General features: G+C 36.1%; 1 protein-coding gene across 1 annotated transcript in view; it reads right to left on the bottom strand.

Annotated features, from left to right (window-relative positions):
• LOC134536082 (another transcription unit protein) overlaps window positions 1–20,676 on the bottom strand; it is a 28,604-nt gene extending 7,928 nt beyond the window's left edge. Inside the window, exons 1-7 of the mRNA XM_063375614.1 lie at window positions 20,540–20,676; window positions 13,739–15,415; window positions 12,680–12,743; window positions 10,375–10,529; window positions 3,509–3,708; window positions 1,565–1,761; window positions 818–980 (exon numbers count right to left, since the gene is read on the bottom strand). Of these exons, the coding sequence (XP_063231684.1) occupies window positions 818–980; window positions 1,565–1,761; window positions 3,509–3,708; window positions 10,375–10,529; window positions 12,680–12,743; window positions 13,739–15,415; window positions 20,540–20,576 (2,493 nt within the window). The 5' untranslated portion in view covers window positions 20,577–20,676. The remainder of the gene's footprint in view (window positions 1–817; window positions 981–1,564; window positions 1,762–3,508; window positions 3,709–10,374; window positions 10,530–12,679; window positions 12,744–13,738; window positions 15,416–20,539) is intronic.
• Window positions 20,677–22,946: the final 2,270 nt, after the last annotated feature.

Raw genomic sequence — 22,946 nt, 5'->3', positions numbered from 1 at the left:
TTTGGATTATGTTTAAATGAATTAAGTTCTACAACCACTGCAAATTTTGTCGCTGCAGCAAAAGATCTCATTAATATGAACGTATTTTTTTTTCAACAGTGAGGTCATCAGAATTTGGTTAAACTCATCAACACAGTTCAAAGAAATGAGCCGGTCAATGCTATGCCTATGGTAAGGAACTAGCCCAGCATTTACCTGGAGTTATTGAGGGAAATCATAGCAAACCAAATCAAAATGGACAGAGCTGGATTCAAACCCAAGTTCTACCGATTACGAAACCACCTAGAGATACATTTTTAAAAATCAAACTACTGTATTTTTCTACAAAAAAGTGCCTTTAGATTTGAAAAAGGACAAACAATTCAGTAATCAAAAATCTAGAATATTCTATATAAGGAAACTAATAGCATATTCTATTAGACATGTGTTACCAACTATTGTGGAGTGAGGGAAGCAAACAGAATCATTCATACGAAGTTCATTTTGATAAATCGAATCAATTCACTCTCAACCAAAGATTAAATTTATACTAAACATTACAGGATTTTTATTATTTTTTTTTCCATTACAGGCTGCTTCTAATGCATAAATCCAACCATGATCAAGATCAAACTGGTTCTTTGTTGAAGACCCATCAACCCTACAAATATTAGTAACATGTGTACCTATTTTTCAGAACAAGTATACACATTACCAACCACATCTACAATACAATGTTCTTTTTTATTAGTTACAATTCCCGACTGTATACAATCTCCAATGCTTTTAGTGTCAAATCACTGTGTACAAAATAGTTTTAACGCAACTGCGCCCCAACCTGCAACGGCTGTTTGTACACATCAAATATTTCCGAGCCCAGGTGAAGGGACATGCTTCCGTCCGACCACCGGATGAACCTTGCATTGCTCTCCTTGGAGACTGTGCCGTCCTTCTCCAGCACGTCGCGCCATCGGATGGTGTTCTCGACTTTCAGCTTCAGCCTTGACAAAAAAAAATCAGTTTTGGTATTATTGAGTTGCTTTATTTAGAACTTTTTACAGAAAGCTGTGTGAATAGTCAATAATACAACAGATTATGGGAGTACCAACATCCAGCAAAAAATCCATTTAGAAGTTAACTCAATAATAAGGTTAAGTCCATCACGTCAGGATAAGTAAAGTCAGTTTTTAGGCATTTGTGTAAGTACATTCAAAATTGCCTTCCTTCTTGCACACACAATTTTAAACAAAAAAAAAAGCCAAATAGGTAATAGTAATTTTTTTCATGTATTTTTGTAATTAAAATTTACCACGAAAGATGTACAACTATCTGTATTCGACTTACATGCATTTAAACCTAGGCAAGATACATTTTTACAAAACCTAATTCAAAATGCAGTACTCAAAACAGTAAAAACCAGATGTGTTTTAAAAATAATATCAAAATTTAAAATACGAAAGATATTAGGATGGCTGATAATGACTTCAACTGTGTTAAACACCTTTACGCAGACTCATAGTGACCGTCATGACCGAGACTGTGCAATGACGCAATGAGACACACACAACACATTACTATAACTCACCTCGCCCTTCCCTCCTCGTCCAAGGTTTCCTCCTCGTCTATCTCATCCTCGTAGGTGTCTCCATCGAAGGGTCGGGTCTCCACAGACAAGAAGTTTGGCAACTTCACAAAGTGAATATCTCGCCCCAAGTCTGCACTGATCTTTGGAATCTCGACATCAATTCTCGTCTCAGGCAAAGGTTCTTCTTTTTCTGCTTCCTATCACCGAATAAAAAGATAACTTTAAACTAAGTGGCCGTATCACACAATATAGAAGATAAAATTTTTTTTTAAAGCTTTCTAATATATCAATAGACATTATACTACCTACACTTTACATCAACTGTGAAATATTATGTAAAGAATAACTATTCATATTTTACAAACAACTGCAGATGCTAGAAACACAATTTTTAGGGTTACTTTGCATGAGTCATAGAAAATATGTGAAAGTTAAGTGTTGAACAAAATTTTGTTTAACAAAATGTTTGATTCTAGAGAATTCATAAAATATATTAATTATATCTCATTTTAATTTTTTCCTAGTAAATGAAGTACTACATCATTTGAGTTTTACTTAATTGGCAAGTAATTTCTACATAAGAATGCACCTTTTTCAATGTTAAATTAAGATCATAACAGCCACATATTTAAACATAATTTCTGAAAGAATGTTTAAAAATATTTTTTTTTCCATAATAGTACACAATGAGTAGGGGTGCATGAGTAGTGTCTTTTTCAGTCAAATTGAATAGTGTCAAAAAATTGAGTATTTAAACATTAATAAAAAAAAAATAAAAAAAAAGTACATTTAAACTGAGCAAATAAAAAACATCAAAATTAATAAGATAGTGCAAGCACATTGTACTTGTGTACATGGTTTTACTTTACACTATAGTGTTTGCATTTAAATAAATAATAACTAAGCCACCTATAACAGGTTATTTTCATATGTAGAGAATAAACACTTGTCAGAATAGGTTCTAATACAAGAACACCAAAACTTCTATTATGTTCCTCTGTTAAGCGTGTTCTTGTAGAGGTAATTACATTTCCTGCTTGCAAGAAAACATGTTCCCTCGTAGCACTATTTGTTTTTTCTTTTATTTTTTAATAGAGAATAATTTTTTGAGCTTCAAAACTAGACTCAAGTCAAGTACTTAAAACTCAACTCGACTAAAAATGTTGAGTATTTGTATGCCCCTAAAAATGAGAATAAATAAATAAATAAAAATAAATATATATAATTTTAGTAGTTAGGTCTTGAGTCACTGAAATGACAAATTTCTAGTAAAATCATGTTAATACTGCATGACACTGAAGGGCAAAAGTGTGACAAGCGGATGAATGTTTTAAGAAGGGGACAGGCTACAGTAATAAGGACTTGAATCTCATATTTCACTTCTTCATACCCTACCGTTATTAGCATTCAATGAAAGCTTTAGTGACTTTATTTTATTTAGCAATTTTTTCTCAACATAGCCTATAGATGATTTAACATTATCGGTATTTCACATAAATAGTTGTGTTATCTGGGGCCTGTATTTTGCAAATAGATAGTATTAATTAATCATATTTTATCAGTAGCCGCTACTACACACACACTATTCCTGTTAAGATGTCCTTTACTTTACATGTGCTTTAGAGAAAATTCAGACTTTGACAGCTGAATATTGTGAACATCACAAACAATACAAACACAGATCCATGTAATACCAGAATACAGAATAGCTAATAATTTGTTAGTATGTAAATACTTTGTTAACTCTATAAGAAATGTGAGCTGTCAAAGTCTGAGCATTTGCTGAAAAACACGTAAAATTTTTTTTTTAAATAAATAAGACATCCAGAACAGAGTTGCAAGTGTGTTACTCTATCTGCAAAACTTCTCGAGTGCACTTGACGATGTTTCAGTTCCGAGAGAAAGCTGGTGCTTAGAAGCAAGAGCGACCCATTACACACACACCTCTTCGACAACTGCCCTCGGCTCGTCTCCTTCGTCGTCTCGTTCCCGGTCTCGCTCGGCATCACTGTCCCGGTCCCGGTCCCGGTCTCCATCCCGCTCGTCCTCCGACCTCTCCGGGGAGCGGTCCTTGGCAGCGACGGCCTGGGCCTCCTCGTCCGAGCTGATGTCGTCAGCGTCTCCGAACAGCGCCTCGGCGGTGGCTGCCCGCAGGAAAAACACACGGCTGTTGGTATGCTCTAACCTGTTCATGATGCACGTTGAGACACTATTGGTGTCTCATGTTATTATGTTTAATGTCTAGTTATTTTTAATTTTAATGTTAACGTAATTTGTTTAGTTAATGTTTTCATACTTATTTTCATTTACGTCTTCAGAAGTCTCAGTTAAAATTAATCAAAGACTGTGGTTTTCCATGCGGCCATTTACCTCTGTACATGGACTTGTTCACGTATGAAAGAGGGGGAATTAGCGGAGGGAGGTGGATGACGTCACGGGAGTGTGACGTATGCAGGGAGCGGACTGTTTGGACTCGGGGGCAGACAGAGGCTTGCGGGCGTTGACCGGCGGCGGAACAGTTGTGAATATGGGTTCCCAGGGGAACTCCGTGCACGGGATTTGGGACACGACCCACACGTCGTTATGAACTGTTAACCCTGGAGACTGCTACGCGGAGCTATAGTTGCCGCGGCCCGCATCAGCTGGTTTATATTTTTTATAATTTGGAATGAACGGCAACGTATTTACCATCAACGATTTTAAACTTTTCGTGAGTCGCCCGTGTTAGTGCACCACGCCCCGAAGTACGTCGACCGTGGCCATTTGACTGGGCTACATGTGTCACCTACGCCGAGTCTACAGCCCGGGTACCCGGAGGCGCTACAGTTTTGGTAAATTTCTACTACACGGCGAGAATTACTGTAAGTAAAACTTTAATTTGTTATTGGTGGAAGAAGAAGTTGTTTTGGGACGGTAGCCAAGATTTGGTGTGGACTTCCCCCCCCCCCCCCCTCGCGCGTCTTTGAAGTACGGACTTAGACTTATGCGAAGGCAAGGCCTTTGTGTTGCAGGTAACGTGATCGCTACGGCCGGGCGTCACGTATAGGATTGTAAATTTTTAAGTCTTTTTTATGTATTTTATGGCATTTGTCTGTAGTACATTATAATTTATCCAGAATAAATTTAAATCTTTGCTTATAAAGTAATTGGTATGAACGCTGCAATAACCTACTCAACACATAATCAAGCTTTTAATTTAGTTTTGCGTCTCTACCGTGTCTACGCTACTAGCCATGGTGAAGTCAAGGTTAGCTGGGTTCAAAAACAATGATTGTAACTGGCTGTGCTGGTAGAGATGGACGTGGGCTGCTCGCCCCCGCACGGGGTAATAATAGACCCACAACACGCCTTCAGTTTGTCCACCTTAAAATGAAAGTTAACAGGAGTCTGCCTAGCTGGAGGCAAGAGCTCTAAAAGGTCAGGGACGTTAAGAGCCAAACTGGGCCTGTGCATCACATGCCTCTATTCACTAGGCTCAAAGTGGCGTGCTATCTTTGCATAGGTAACTCAGCGTGTAATGTTGAAATAGTTAACATAAAGACATGTACATATCTACTTAGTAATACCTAAAAATGCCAGTTTTAAGCCATTTTAATTCTTTAAATTAAATGCTAAACACTGAACTGAAATAGGAAAATGTGGTGGCTATTAAGTGCTACGTGTAATTAGACACCATCAATAAATCTTGGGCTGTTTATAAATGGTGCAACACCTGAAACTCTGCATGCCATTTGGCGATCACCTTTAAGCTATTTTTCTCGCAATGTTCCTCCACCTGTGTAACTAACCTTAACATGGGGTTATGACCTGTAAGAATGCACCGGTCAAGGTGATAATTTCCCCTTTTATAGAACATACTTAGTGCTACTACGACACCCAAACTTATTCGGATCTTCATGAACGAAAATGAACAAATTCTAAAGGCCACCAACTTAAAACTTTTCACTTTTTTGTTATGACATTAAGTCAGATAACAACTTATCCTGATCCACTGCCACCTAACAGGATATGTGTTAGGCAATAAACATATTCATTTATTGCTTGTTTATGAGCAGGAATTTTTTTTGAAAGGTTGGTTTACAAGGGTTCAGATAAGAATAAATGGACTATTTTCATTACAGTTTTCTCCCCGCTTTTGTACTACAATTTGTATATATTATGTTAAAGTCTTAAAGAGGAATACTAGTTTTAGTATGAAATGGTAGATTTTTTTTTTGTTTTGTCTATATACCATATCTAACTGGCTCAGTGTGAAAGAATATGTATGCCTTAACTTCTCCACATGGAACTAAGAATAATAAAATAGATGCATAAAAAATAAATTTTGTATACGAGACACATATAGCTTTCACTTCTAGATTCGTTACAAAAGATTTAAGGGTATGTGTTATTATTAATTTCTTTATAAGTTCCTTTGACAATTATCGTATGAATGTGAACCAATGAGTTTGTGAAAACTGTTTCTTGTTGTAAGTTAGAGTATAAAAAAAGTGGCAACTATTACAAATTTAAAAGCATGATAGTATAAAATGTTATAAATTATGATATGGGTTATTAAAATGCTTCTTGTGCAATCAGAATTCTAAAGAAACATGTCTCCTGACATTCGCAATGTTTCGACAACAGGAATTATTTTCACTACAACATTTTTGATTGTTTTGTTGTGGTTACAGGTAGTCAACCAAATCACTCAGTTGTCTCCCAGCAGTGCAGACAGCCATATATACTGCTACCATATTCTTGCCTTAAGGTGAAGAGAAACCTTTCATTTCTGAATTTTTTTTATCTTGTCACATATTCCTTTACACATTAAAATATTAAAAACTCAAAAGAATATCATGACTTACAGACTAATTTAACAAGTTTTCTGGCTCTGATTGAGAAACATCCATTATTAATCCAGCCAAGTTTTAACAAACAATACCTACAACTAAATATGATGAACTTTAAAAGAAAAGTCTAAGTTTAAGATTTTTTTTTGTACTAATTGGAAGAGTTATCAAATGCTTGACTACAAAATTAAGTTATGAAGAAAATCAAACTCAGAATTAGAGGGAATCAATTATCCTTGAAACCATTCCTCTGCTAAAACTCACTCCAGGTCTGAGCATAATGTTCTGTACTATGGAAAAGTTGTCAAGGGGAATTCTAGATCTTAAATATGGCAGAAAACCTCACAAATAACTGAAAAAAGTTGCTATTTTCTAGATTATCAATGATAAAACTAACATGTACAATGAAAAATGATGAATTGTTCGTAACTCTAGTACTTCTTTTTAAACATGTATGGATTTTTTACTAAAATAACTTTTCTCCAAATTTCGTACTCAAATGTCATGTGACCATAAGTATGCTACATTAACAGGAAAGGACCCAAACTGTACTTTTTCGAACTAAAAATATTTAATTCACTACACAAAATTAACATAAAAAAAATAATCAATTTGTATACATTTTTGTAACTATAGTACCCACCAATTGTTTAGGACCATTACAAAAAATTTTCATATATTTTTTTAATATTTTGGTTACCAGGGGCGGATCCAGGGCTGGACGACCCGGGCAATCGCCCAGGGCCCCGCGCCTAGTGGGGCCCCGCGTCTGCCCTCACCCTAGCACCTGTCATGTAAGGTGTACACCCCTAATGTCTATTAGAACCTCTTTTATATGTATTAACCGCAACAAGCAGGGGACGAGTGTCAGATAATCGGGTTGGCAATATGTGGATCACATTACCTGACACTTGCCAGCCGGCGATGCTGATTAGTGTTTGCTTCAGGTTACAGTTATCACAGATACTGCGACAACAAGGCTTTGCTCTGAGTGTCGTTTTCCTCTGATATATCTCTGGGGAAGGGCGGTGAAAAGTACATACAGTTGTGCTTTTTTTGTTTTATGTTTATATTACTTCTGCCAGTTATCAAAGGAATTGAAAGTATAGGTCGCTATGTAAAACCTAAACTTCCTCTCAACCTTCTAAATTTACGTGACTTTAGTCAGCGGCTGATAATTAGCCTTTCCCTTTTACGATATTCAAAAGTGGAGGGGGTGTGAACGTACGCGTTACAGACCGATGTTGTTACTGCAGTGTCGCCAGATCAGTGGAAATATTAAGTCATGTATCGTGCAGTACACATTTTGAATCTCTATTCGTTCGTCCTGTTATTTTGTTGTAACTACTTTCAATGATATTTATTAATAGGGATATTTATTTTTATTAGACAGTTTCATAATCAAGGCTGAAATTATTATTTGTTAGTTTCAGTCAGATTAATTTACAATGACCTCTCGTGATCGTGACTTTGGTAGGAAATATGATTCTGGCAGTTCCAAACGGAAAAAAAATTGAAAAACGCAAAGAACTTGAAAAACAATTAAGCGATTCTTTAACAAAATATTTAAAGACTGATAAAATTACTGGAGATAAGGAACAGTCGAACTCCAATATTTTGCCTTGAAATGTTGTTGTTGGGGTTTTTTTTCCTTAAAATCATTTATTTTCATAAGTGAGGGAAAAAAATTTACCCATGTGATTTTTGTACCAAATTAATTTTACGACTAATTTAAATAATAGCCTATACAGCTATATAAATTAACCCTCATTTACATGTGGCATATATTTGAGTATTTGTACAAAAACAATCCAAATTTATTTGCGTATTTTTATTTTTCTTCTTGTATAATTTTATTTTATGTGAAAAAATATTGTATGTGTGTAAATGAAAAAAAAAAGGAAATATTGTTTTTTTTTTGTTATTGCTTTTGATTTTTTATATTTTTATTATGATTTCACTTTTAAAAATATTAACAGCTTTTATAGACTTATAAAATGACCATATTTCACCAGAATTAAATTGTATGCATTAATAAAACTAACCCAATTACAATTTCCACGAAAGAAAATTTCTTACCATCGTCAAAATTTAGGTTCATTGTAGGCTCAAAAGTTTAATTTTCTAACTTTCCGGGAGAGTGACCACAAATCCCCCTTTCCCCAGTGGTATTCCATACTCCAGTCTGATAAGAACCCCCCCACCCCGAAAAAAAGGGCCCCGCTGAAATAAATTGTCTAGGGCCCCGTACAGTCTAGGTCCGCCACTGTTGGTTACCACTGAAGTCATCACCACACACAATATTTTATATGTTTTAGAAAAGTAGAATTATGAGGAAAAATATGTAAACACAATAAATTTTCTGTTATCTTAGTGTTATATATATTTTGAAATTATCTCTTGATGTGTATTTTAAAGAAAAAATAAAACGGAGAAGAAAAATTTTTTATTCATCTTTTTTTAATAATTTGAAAAATATATATTTTTCGTACAAACTGAACCAGTGAGAAGGTGTTTGATATTCTCTCTTGAACCAGAAAGAATCTAACATACAATGATAACTAGATTTCACTAGCTTTGTTTAAATAGAAAATAGTTATTTTTTGACTATGGTAAATATAAAGCTGATTTTCTTCAAATGCTATTAAAAAAAAGCTGTATGTAAAAAATTTTTTCTTACATTGTTTTGATTTTTCTTTAAAATATGTATCAAGCTGTATATTGAAACACATATATATATATATACACACACATATATATATATATATGTGTGTGTGTGTGTGTGTGTGTGTATGTCTATTATGTATGTATATATATTATGTACCAGGGACCGGAAAGTTACTTTTAAAAAGTAACTCAGTTACAGTTACAAATACTCCATTGGAAATGTAACCCTGTTACAACTACAAGTTACACTACTGAAAATAAACCAGTTACAGTTACATTCTGAGAAAAGTAACTGTAAGTTACTTTAACAGTTACTTTGTGAAAAACTAAAAATGTGATATGTAATATTGCTATAATTAAAAGCTAATAAAACATATTGTGTTTAGTAAAGATATTATGTTTATTTAAACTGAAAAATTTTAAATAGGTCTTAAATTACATTGAGTAATTAGTTAACGCTACAAAATTGTTCGCAGAACCACACAAGAACTTCACAATAAAGTTATTTTTATCACTCGACCAAACTTCGAAAAAATTAGAATATGAAGGCGATGGCAACGAAAATTCTGGACTGCTTTCTCGGCTTCTCGCTTCATTAGATTCTGTCATTGCTTTCGCGCATGTGCACAGGTAGGTTAATTAATTAAACAGCACAGTAGTAAACCCGCATGTCGCAAATATTAAATAAATGACAATCAAAATACCAGCGCAGGATAGCCAACTGCAGTTTTACAAGTACAAGCAATACCATCGCAAATAATATGCTTGTCGGGATTTTCGTTCTGGGTTTGAAAAAATTAACAAATCGTTGTTCGTTCAATAAGAAATACATTTTAAAAATGTAACGCAAGAAGTAACGACAATTATCGTTACTTTAAGGCAGAAAAATGTAATTCAGTTACAGTTACAGTTACTGAAAACTTAATATATTGCGTTACCACGATCATTACCATAAAAAGTAACTTACAAATAACGTCGTTACTAGTAGCACGTTACTTCCAGTCCCTGTTATGTACATATGTATATTATGTATATATGTATATTATGTATATATATGTGTGTATTTGAATATATATATGTAACACTAAGAGACACGTAAATTTATTGTCGATATATATTTTTCCACATAAAAAAAAATACAAAATTCCACTTTCCTAAAAATCTTAAAATTTTATATTTTTCTAAAACTATTAAACCAATTTCAATAATTTAAGTAGGTATATAAAAGTGTGTGGTTATGGCTATAAATGTGAACAAAATATGTAACAAAAATTATAAGCAAATGTTCTATGACAGGGTTTACGAACCAACCTGTGGGTTTTCCTGCCTCGTCCTCGCTCTCCTGGCCGCTCGCGTGCACTCCGCCTTCGTCTTCGCTCCCGGAGCCAATGCGAGCCTTCTTCTTGGGCTTCTTGCGTACGTCGACGTCCGAACCACTGCCGTCGCTCAGCGTGCTCTTACCGGCCCTGACAACAGATTGGTTAACCATTAATCCACCCAAATGTCACGCAAGTCCAGATACAAGTTTTGGGAGGAAGAAGAAGAAGAAGAAGGAGAAGAAAAAGAAAAAACTCTTCGGTTTAGAAAATAAGTCGATAATTATTTCAAGAAAAAAATTCATTACATAAAATTGCTTATACTTAATTAAGAAGGACACCAACTGTGTATTGTTAACAGTTTTAAATTTAAAAAAAAAAAAAACCAAACAGCAATGTCTAAATGGCATAATTATGATGCATTGTTGCTGGCTTTTTTTATGTGTGTGTAAAACTATGTGAATTTGTTTTTATGTGAAGAATTATTTCTCTTTGATAAAGTAATCAGTTATTGTAAATAATATTTTGTTGGTCGAAGTATGCCACTGCATGCAGATTGTAGTTTATTATTAGGTGTTTAATATACGTGCCTGTAATTAGGAAGGTTAAATATAAATGGTGTTAAAAATAAAGTGGTTACTTTTTCATTTAACAAGCGTTCTGATCTTCTAAACTAATGTTCATTTCCCCGTAATTATGCAAGTAACAATATTGCTGGATTACTTTGTATCATGGATGTGAAAATTTTTTCTAGATTGTAGCAAAAAGGAATATATTTTTAAGTTAAGTTAAAGAACTGTCATAAAAATTAATTGCAAGCATTCAAGTATCAACCTAATGGAAATTTAAACACCCACATCTATAGTCTATTTGTAAATCATTTCAATTTCAACATAAAAATGTTTTTCTTTTGTTAATAGTTATTTATGATTAATTTATAATAGATACTATGTAATTGGGTAGTTCTGAAGGAAAGTCTAAATTAAAAATTCCAAAATGAGATTTTTTTTTTTTACTTTATGAGATAATTCTCTAAGAGGGTGTTATGATACTTCAAGTAGTATGCAATTCTAATGAATTGTTAGATTAGGTTAAAATATATTACAAATCTGTGATCATTATTGTAAGAATTGTCAGTTTGGTTAGGTTAGCTACATTAAAGGTAAATTGATCCTTATTGCACACCTAGTTGTATTTAAAATGAAACATTAAAATAAAAGAAATGAATCGGTTGTGTTTGTGATCCAAAGCTGTAGAATTACCTAAATATATTTTATTTTGATAATACGTATAATACTTTCAATAACAATGTTCGCTGGAACAATTTTTCTGCGTAAATATCCAATTCATTTTAACATAAAACATTAAAATTAAGTAAACAGTTGAACTGTACAATTACCAAAATATTTCTGATATTGAAGCCATGCATTATAAAGCTTTAATATCAACTGGATACAAGATAAGGAACATTGTCCCTGGGAGCAACTGTTCTGTGAAACATATCCATATGTATTTTAAAGTAAAATAGGTATTAAAATAAAGTAAGCCCTTTAATGTGCTTGTGATTCAAAACTGCAATGTAGTCATATTTTTTTTTTATTTTTTTTTAAAAACTTATGAATTATAAAACTTCCATACAAACTGCATACGCAATAAGGATCAATCACCCTTTTTTTTTTTACAGAACCTAACCAACAATTCAAAAGGTTTTGTATTTTAATGTAGTTAACACAACCTAGACAACTGCTCACACAATTTCACTGTATTTGTAATGTAGTTAGCCTAATTTAACCAAACCAACAATTTAGATGATTTCACAATATTTTTAATGTACAGCTAAGCTTACATCATAACCAACCATTCACACTATTTTAATGTTTTTTAGACATATCTAACCTAAGACACAACTGACCATTCTCATATCACAGTACATATTTGTAATGTAGCTAAAATAACCTAACTACTTAGTCTTTGAAATGGTATACTTTTGGTAAAATCATGGCTAAACAGAAGAAAGGAGAACATATGCATTTTAAAACATAAAACTAAGTTGTAACAAAATCGGCCATAAATAAAATAAAGGTTCTACATGAGAAATGCACAAATTGAAATCCATTCTGGGGATTGCAAGAAATATGTGGAAGGGTTATGGGCTCGCACTGAAATGCATGCATACTGTGTTCTCACAACATTTAACATAGAACAAAGAAATTTTAAACTAATTTCTTTTCCCACAACACAGCATGAAAACTTCACTCAAGTCCATCAATGTATATGTACACATGAAAATGTATACTAACCTGCCACCATCGCTATCCTCGGCATCAGACCCAGATTTCTTGCCCGCTTCATCATCACTGGCACCTGTATGAAAAAGTTATTTTAAAAAAATTTGAAACAACTTAAATGGGCAACTGACAGATAGAGATTGAACATTTGCTACTTTAGTAAACGTTCTTAGACTTTAAGAATACGAGTTAATTTCTACCCAGAAAAATATATATTTTATGGACATATGCATCGCTAGTTTGTAGCTGTATGACATACATTAAAACTAGCAATGGCGTTAGTCCACGAAAATCTTTTAAATAAAGCTTCCTCGGGGCAAGAATCGTTCAAAGAACAGAAAATATATATATATATTAATACAGCAAAATAACACCCTGGCAAGAACTGCTACGTAGTACCTACCAACTAATAGCAATTTAAAGGGATAAAGGCCCTGGCATATTGGATCATTTTTAAAATTTTTTGCTATAATTTCAATTTATAGAATGACAGGGGATAAGTAAAAAATATTTTAAGAAACTTTCATACATTACCAGGAGCGTACGCAGAATTTCATTTTGAGGAGAAGCAGAGAAGGATAGAACCTTTTTGCCTGCTATTTACTTTCAAATTCTTTCCTTCTGTTGGCGGGAACAGGAGCGTACGCAGAATGGTGATGGGGGGGTTTACATTCCCTCCCAAAATCATAAAAAAATATAACATTCCCACCAACAAAAGGAAGAATTTGAAAGCAAACAGCAGGCAAATAAGTTCTATCTCCCCCTCCCAACAAAATCAAATTCTTTGTACTCTCCTGGGTGAGATTAAAAGATTTTTATAGATTATGTTTACCAACAGGTTTGAGTCTGTGACCACCAGGAGCCAATAACTGATTAATTCAGGGGGACAACAACAGTCTAAATTATCACACCAGCCCACAAATATTAACACCTGAGTGTCAAAAGCTCTACACTACAAGAATAAGCTAATAGTACTGCAAGGTATGGCTTAGTATTTGAAAATCCTAGATGGTGAGGTCTAATGCCCTTAAATAAACAAACTAGGCTATTCCTTATTTGATTTTTCATCACCTGAGTCTGGTGCCTTCCTCTTAACAGAGCCCCTCTCTTCAAGCTCAGATTCTGCAGCGGCCTGTTTCTCCACGCTTGGCGAGCGGGACTTCGATGCAGAACGCTTGCTGCCCACAGAAGCAGCTGGCGAATGATGGGATTTCGGAGAATGACCACTCGCATCTGAAGCTGGCGAGTGCCTGCCAGCTTTGGATCTTGGAGTGTGTGCACTAGTATTAGACCTTGGGGAATGAGCACTTGCAATAGACCTTGGGGAATGAGCACTTGCAATAGACCTTGGGGAATGTGCACTTAAATTGGACTTTGGGGAAGGTGCACTTAAATTGGATTTTGGAGAATGTGGACTTACATTAGACCTTGGGGAATGTGCACTTGCATTAGATCTAGGTGAATGTGCATTTACATTAGACCTTGGAGAATGTGCAGTTGCATTAGATCTTGGAGAATGTGCAGTTGCATTAGATCTTGGAGAATGTGCAGTTGCATTAGATCTTGGAGAATGTGCAGTTGCATTAGATCTTGGAGAATGTGCACTTGCATTAGACCTTGGAGACAGTGGACTTGCATTAGATCTTGGTGAATGTGCACTAACATTTGACTTCGGCGAATGTGCACTTACATTCGACTGCGGGGAATGCACAGGGGAATGGGCACTCGGATGTGATGCTGGAGAATGGGCGCTCGGATGTGATGCTGGTGAATGGGCACTCACATCCGACCTAACAGAATGTGGACTCTGAGAGCGGCCACTTCCATCCGACTTGGGTGAGTGAGCACTTGCTTTGGACTTGCGGGAACGAACACTTGCATTGGATCGCGGTGAGTGAACACTTGCATCAGATTTTGGAGAATGGGGGCTTGCATCAGACCTTCGGGAATGAGCACTTGTATCAGATTCAGGCGAATGAGCACTTGCATTTGATCTTGGAGAATGTGCGCTTGCAATTGAACGTCCCGTGCGTGCACTCGCATTAGATCTAGGAGAATGAGCGCTAGCATCTGATGTGGGAGAATGAACACTAGCATTGGAGTAAGGTGCACTGCCGCTTGCCTTCGACCTTACACTAACTTTCGAGGTCTGACTAGTATTTGAGTGGCGAGAATGAGCACTGGCTTCAGAATGTTCACTTTCAGGGTCTGAAGTTGGTGAGCCAGGCGGACTTTGCGACGCTGCACTGCCCGGTCTAGACGACGGACTTGCAGAGCCATCCGAGTTTTGGCTCTGTGCATGCGACCGGGAAGACTGCTGGCTTCTGACTGATCGTTTGGAGTAGTGGCTCACGTTTGATCTCCGGCTCATCGCAGATCGTGCGGATCTCTGGCTGCCGGTGGACTGCGCCGAATGATGACTGCTGGCGTTCGAGTGTACTGACTGAGGACTTGCAGATCCTGCACCAGAAAGTGGGCTTGCAGAGCCAGATCTGGGAGAACCTTCGCCATCAGAGCTCGGCGATCCTGTCGAGTAGCCCCCTTCGTCTGAGCGAGCTGGCGTGGCTGAAGTGCTTTTAGCAGGTGACCCATGTTCACTGCCTGAATGAGCTTCATCTCCTGATGCTCTGCTGGGAGTTAATGCAGGTCCACTTTGCGAAACAGGACTACCACTACGACTGCTGCTGTGACTTGAACCACTAGAACCTCCTTCGCTGTCAGAGTCTGAGCCAGTGCCAGATCCTCTGTCTGAAAATCGAATTGCACAGTATTAGCACACACTGGATCTGTATACAAAACTTTAAACAAAAAGGTTCATACACTAGACTAAGACATAAAAGAAACTATTGAATTCTGAATTTTAAGCAATCCAAACATCACTTACTTTGCACCATTTACTTTACACAAATCAATGTACCCACAAAAAAATACACGTGAATTTTTATTTTTTACCTGTTTCCTTGTTTACAGTGAATACTTATTTCTCCATATTTTCATACCACACATGACATCACATTATACCATTGCTATCCTCTGATTACCACTGATTTATTTACATTTATGTAACAATCTTTTTATTTCTTACAGACTTAATTGTGTTTAAGGTTTTTACTTTGCTATTATCTGTAAGAATATTTTTTTTCTTCTGGTTTTAACAAAACATAATTCTTATACATAATGGTAGTAAAAGGTTCAACTGAATTGTGACCTATAATTTTTTTTTTTTGAGAGTCTGGAGAGCCTCTTTTTTGAAAATAATAATTTTAATTCCAAAATGCTTCTTTAGGTGCATTATTAAAAAAAAAAAGAGTGAAATTTCCAAAGGATGAAAAAAAGTTACATACAAATAAAAATTATGTATGTGCTTTTAAATCATATACTTTAGTGATTGATATTTAATACTGGTCCATAGAATATGTGTTTATTGTGAATATCATTGATATAAATTGTCTTTATATAAGTGAGGTTATGTTCCTATATATATAATTTATTTTTGCATTATAAATTGTGGGTTTACTTATTATTTACTAAATAATTAAAATTAATAAATAAGGATAAATATTCAGCTTTTTTTCCTTCAATATTTAAATTTTATCTTAATCATTTTTTTAAATAAAAATTATTATATACACATATTTATATTAATATTTAATACTGAGTATTAATTTAAATTAATTAATTTGAAATAATTTACCAACCGTATTTACATAACTCCAGTCCTTTAACAATTTTATTTATATTAATTAGTTGCAAGAAAAATAAAAAAATTTTCTTAAACCTACTACACACGGCACTCTTTCTTGTACAAGAAAGTGACCATCTAAAGTGTGCAAGAAAGTGACCTCTAACTTGTATACTAGTTAGTGTGAACCATACACACAACTCTCTTTGGTGAACAAGAAAGTTTGTAAACAATAGTGTTTCAACAATGGAGAAAAATTCTGACATTGAAGCAGTAATTGGTGTTGTAGGAGGTGTTATTTGTGCTATACAAATAGCATGTGCATTGAAAAGTAGCAGATGGAGAAGGCGTAGGTGGTGGAAAAGACCTTGGATACAGAGGCATGATGAAGGGGCTGGCTGTGTACATAGGCTAGTGAACGAGGAGTTAAAAATGGAAGATCCAGAATCATAAAAAAACTACCTCCGTATGGATGAGCAATCATTTCAAAAATTAAAAAGGATAGTTGAATCACGCATTAAAAAAAAGAGCACAAATATGAGGCAAAGTATTTCTGTTGAGAAAAGGTAGGTATATGTTTATATGAGAAAAACATAACACTTGTAAGCATTTTCAAGGAGTTACAGCAAGTATATTATATTTTTAGGTTGTCTGTTACATTGAGGTTTTTGGCAACGGGCGAAACTTACCAAAGTTTGAGCTTTGCATACAGAATACCTGCGTCCACATTGAGCGGAATCATTCCATATACCTGTAGAGCTATTTATGATGCCTTAAAAGACGATTATTTAAAGGTAAGTAAACATAAATAGGTAACAAAAGGTTGGAAAACAGGATGAAAATAAATACAATTTAAAATACAAACAAATATGTTACATTTATCTTGCACACTTTTCTTAACAAAATTATTTAATATTCGGGATAGGTTATATTGTTCGTTGGTCGGCGTTTCCGCATATCTTGTAGTTGCGCTTCCATCATAACTGTTTGCAGTTTGTTTTGTGTTACCAGCCTTAACTTTTCATCGTGAATCTTTTCAAGCTGTTCAGCCAAAAATCTAACAAACAATTGCGTGCCGGATTTTGAGCGTGACTGGGAGCCAAGTCTGGACTGCACAGTATTCAAAATTGTATCTGCTTTTTCAAAAAGTGGTGCCATGTCGCTATTCACTTTCCTTCTCGGTCCAGAATTTATACTGGATGAACCGGAAGGGGCAGGCGACAAATCATAGGCAGTAACTGTCCCTTCATCTGGAACCTCTTGCATGCACACATCAATTGTTTCTTCGTGATCTACTGGAATAGACTGTTCGTGGGTGAGATCACTGGCTAGCAACGATTGTGAAAAAATCTGTGTTTCTTCATCCTGTAACAAGAGCGTGTACAAAAGGTACATGACAAACACTTATTTATTTTACAGGTTCCCAACACTACAGAAGAATGGTTAAAGGTTTCTCAAGACTTTTATGATCAATGGAACTTCCCCAACTGCCTAGGGGCTATGGATGGAAAGCATATTCAGTTTCAAGTCCCCAGATGTTATGGATCATATTTTTATAACTACAAAGGTTTTAATAGTATTGTACTTTTGGCTGTTGTTGATGCAAATTATAGATTTCTCTTTCTCGATGTTCGTTGCAATGGCCGTGTTAGTGATGGTGGTGTGTAAAATAACAGCGATTTAAGTTCATTAGTCAAGAACAATTCTCTTAACTTTCCACCACCAATGAATTTACCTAACACAAATATTGTATCGCCATTTACATTAGTTGCAGATGATGCATTTCCTTTACATCCGCATATAATGAAGCCATACAGTCAAAGGTTTGCGACAAAAGAGCGCAAAGTATTTAATTATCGCTTAAGTCGTGCCAGGAGAGTGGTGGAAAATGCTTTTGGCATACTGGAGAATAGGTTTCGCGTGCTCCTTACAAAAATTAATCTGTCAGTTGACAAGCTTCAAACTATAACACTCGCTGCTTGTGCACTTCACAATTATTTAATACAAGAACATTCAAGTAGGTACCTAAGTGGCATTGAAACTGAAAATACTCAAAATTCAACATTTAAACAAGGGTATAGTCTGAAAGGCCTTAGGGCACACATAGGTAATAGATGCCAAAATAGTGCAATTGAAATAAGAAACAAATTATGTGCTTATTTCAACAATATTGGAGCTGTGCCTTGGCAGTGGGAATGTGTCAATAAATTCAATTTCTAAATTAATGCAGTACACAAAAATAGCACATCGGTTCCTAAAAAAAATAATGCATTACTTCATTTTTTTGCTTGCTAGCCTGGAAAGCATGACTGTGTATGTCATTTATAATCATAAATTTTGGAATCCATGTATACAGGTCTACAATTTCATAACCAAACTTTGTTGTAAATATGTATATGAGTGGACATACACTTGAAGCAACCAGAAATTCCTTAAATAAATATTGTTCATTGATGCTTGGTATAATTTATATCTGGTTCATCAGTTAATAAAGGTATTGTACTGTATTAGGCTGTAGGTGCTTGGCTTTATTTCCATGCTTGTAAATATATATTTGGTTAAGTTATTATTTAACATTAGTGATGTGGCCTTTGGCTTTATGTTTCACAAATTAAATTACTCATAAATTTTACAGGATTGTGAATGTGTTTCAGCAATAAAAAATAAATCTAAAACACTGTGTTTCCTATTATTTTGCAAGAATGTACAAACAAAGATGTAATATTTTACTCAAACAACTTCTGTAATCAAAATAAGCACAAATTCATTGCAGTCATGTACCTGTATGCAGTACAGGTACTTCATATTAAATCAATTACCCATAAATGTCTCATCACCGGGCAAACTCAGAACAAGGGAGACTCAATGCAGTCCTACATTGAGAAGGAGAAGAAAAACCTACCTCTACAGTCAGCAGTGTTCCAGATACATTCGCTGATGCTGGCTCTCCGCATTGCAACGAAGAAGGCATTGTTGACTCTCCTTTTTTGGCCTGGATGTGGTCTTTCACGAAACCCATCAGAGGAAACCACCATACTGTAGGTCTGTGAACGCTGTCAGCTGCAGCACCACTTTGTTGACTTTGCTGCAATTTTTGAAGCTCATGACCATAGTGAGTCCGCAATGAAAGAAATTTTTTTTTTACATCGTCCACTGTTGTTTGAGGGCGCACCTTCTTAACCTCAACAACTACTTTTTCTAAAGCATATTTTCTGGAGTGTTTATTCCGATATCCCGGAAGTTTGCTATTATACAGAACTTCGTGCTTTTTGTAGGTCTCAATTAAATATTCCACTGCTTCTTTCGTCCAGTCCGACATTTCACTACAAACACTTACCAGTTCCACACACTCACAACTGTTTGTATTATTATTTATGATATTTATGTGCTTAGAGACTATTTAATAATCTCAAGTATCTCGACTGTTAATTTATTTATTTACATCATACCAAACACCAGCAATAACAATGTTTGTTTACATTAAAAACATTCGTGCATGCAATAGTATTGTTTATTTACATTTGACTCGTTCTCTTTAGTGAGTACCTGCTCTAATCGATACTAGCTAGTATACACTTCAGATTATGCGAGTCGCGCGCATGCGAGTCGGGTGTTCACATGACACGATTTGGCTACTAGTCGAGGTAAGCAAGAAAGTGTACACCTTTCTGCTCACAAAAGAGTCCCGTGTGTAGTAGGCTTTACATGCTTTCCATCCAATCATTTTCGAAGAGGGTGTTGTTACATTTCAATTAGTTTACCAGTACTTAATAAATTATTTTAATTGGTGGTTAGGTTAGGTTTGCTAATTGAGAAATACTTGTGTGTACGGTTGGTTAGGTTACCACCTATACTAAAAAAATACTATAAAAAGTGGATCTTTGTTACCTTTGCTACATTCACCAAAACTGTAAAATCATTAACATGTCAGTTTTTTTTTTGTTTTCGTGTTTTTTTTTGTACAAGAAAGAGGTTTTCCTTTAGAAATACCATACCCTTCATATATTTAAAATTTTATATAAAGCGACACCCCACATATCTGGCATAACCGGTTTTTTCATTCAACTGACATACATGCACAAATGCACAAAGTAACCACGAAAATCAAACTCAAAATTTGTTCCACTGATCACTGATTTTTAAAAATATTTTTGCTCATGAAACAATTTATATCGAGATGAAAATCTTACCAGCTGATTCAGCGTCACTCGAATCTCCCAAAACCATTTCCAACAATGCAGTAACCAACAGTTAACAATATTCCAATTATTATCCTGAGCAGTACTACCACGGAGCAGACGGCAAACAACACTATAACAACAACCGTAAAATTCAGAGCTAACAACTGCTCCTCAACAAATTTTCTAACTACTGCCAAGTAAAACTGAACCAAGTATACTGACCTAACAATTGTTTTGACGTTTTAATAAATGTGTATTTACTCATAACTTAGCGTTTTCTTTCATTTGTCTGAAATGTTACAATATAGCAATCATTCTGGATACTTTCTTTAAATGGTCTCGCATGGGGAAGACTATGTTTTTGAAATGCGATTGATGGTTACTTCTGTGTGTTATAATAAACTTTATTTTCACAATAAACTGTAACTGAGCGAAATTCATGTATAATGGACTCATTGCGAGTGCATTTCAATTCCGACATTGATGTTTTTTTTTTTTACGAATAAATTCAGCATAGTCTATATAAGTCTACCATTCTAGTACTGATCCAATCAAACATGACACATTTTTTTTTTTTTGCAATATTTACCTAGTGTGAAAAATAATTATGTTATACGAAAACTATTAATAGTACTTTTACACAGAGAAAATTTCCATATTTGTCTTCTCTACATTACATAAAATGTTACGAAACGAACAATTGTAAATATAACTTTCGTTTTTATTTATGAAACAGACATTCTGTTTCCTATAGGAATAAATTAAATTTCAATCAAATAACTTACGACTCGGTGATAGGCCTACCTAATTATATTATCACGTCACATATTTTTATCCGAATATACTGACGCCGTCCCCGCTGCCTGTCCTGAAATTATGTAAATTAAAATGTTAGAAAGGAAATTTAGTCTCAAGGGTGGGGTTCCTGGCCTCGTGGCTGCAGGCAGGGACGCATCGACAAAGGGCTCCCCGGGCTTTTTTGCCCTCCCAGGACGCCGTATTAGTAAAATACACACGTGAACTTGATTATTTTACTACGGAAACACACGTTACAAACTTCTAGTCGCACAAGGCACTTTTACGCGACTGGCCGTATTGTCGTCAACCTTCACTCCGCCCACACGGCCCTCGTATGGCGGCACTGATTAACTTCTCGCGGTGGTCCGAAGACTACCCCAGCGAGGGGTGCAGGCTACCCTGAGTTACGGTGACGGCGGGTCATGACGCGGCAAGACTGGAGCCTGACACGTGATAGCCCGTAATACACTTGAGATGTGGATCCGCTAATGTTTACGCGGGTTTACAAATAACACTAAATTATGCACGGATGAATGATGACGGTACACACTAATCTTAACATGGCAATTAACACTAAATAACTATGAGCACATCCCGGGCTTTGAATGGATTCGGCTCCTTGACTTCTGATGGTCACGTGACACGAGACTGGTTCTCGCAGTGGCGTGTGCCACGTTTAAACTGGGAACGGGCGCGATTGGACCCGACGTGGTCTCTCGTTCACGTCCGTTGCACGTCCCAGGGATTGAGGCGTTCGTAAATCGAGTTATGCGTTTGGCACAATGCCGCCCTGCGTGGGCAAATTCCTAACTCCCCGTGGGGAGATCTTAAAGCGTGAGGCGCAGGCACCACGGTGGGCTGCCTTGAACACAATAATTACGTAGAATGTTAAAAGACCCGTATTCGGGTCGCACACTTTAGCTAAGGACCGCACGACAATTCGTACTGCCGGTTAGGGCCGGCCGGGGAGCTGTAGAAAGAATATTCGGAGATAATTACCTATTGATGCTAAACGTGGATATTGGAGCGAAAGTAGGATGCTCCCCGCGCGCGGGGCTGCCGGCCCTGGCGAGTGCTGGATGGCGACTGACTACTCTCCCTGGCAACCGGGCGGAAAACCCGCGGGAAAACGACGGAGCGCGGGAAGGCGATGCCGGCCAGTTTTGTGAGCGGAGATATTTGACACAACAATTATTTAATTAAAGACAATTTTTATACTTATTAAAAGTTTTAGTTTCTGTTTGCTAATTGATTCACATGTGCACTAGACACCTGATGCGCATTGCCACACCCGGCCGGGCGCTTTGGGCATTTAGCTGGCTGTGACTGACGTCACGCCGTTCGAGGTGCTGCACTAAGACACACGCGCGGGCATGTTCGTTGCACTTGCACTGGCTCAGGTGTTGAGGACACATAGCGGCCTGTGCTCTCAGAGGGAGCACCGACGGCGGCGTCAATACATCACATAATATAACAAGGTAATTAGGTTATTACTGGTTCTAAATGTAGTGACACCAGCCGATAGTGCGCCTCTTAGCCGCACAGGCCGCGATGCCTCACCGACGCTTCTCAAAGCCCATGCATGCAACATGGTGCAAAGAGTGTGAGTGCACCGAAC

Source organism: Bacillus rossius, chromosome 10, assembly GCF_032445375.1.
Source record: "Bacillus rossius redtenbacheri isolate Brsri chromosome 10, Brsri_v3, whole genome shotgun sequence".
Classification (NCBI taxonomy): domain Eukaryota; kingdom Metazoa; phylum Arthropoda; class Insecta; order Phasmatodea; family Bacillidae; genus Bacillus; species Bacillus rossius.
Note: the sequence above shows the minus strand (reverse complement) of the source record. Positions and strands in the feature narration are given on the sequence as shown.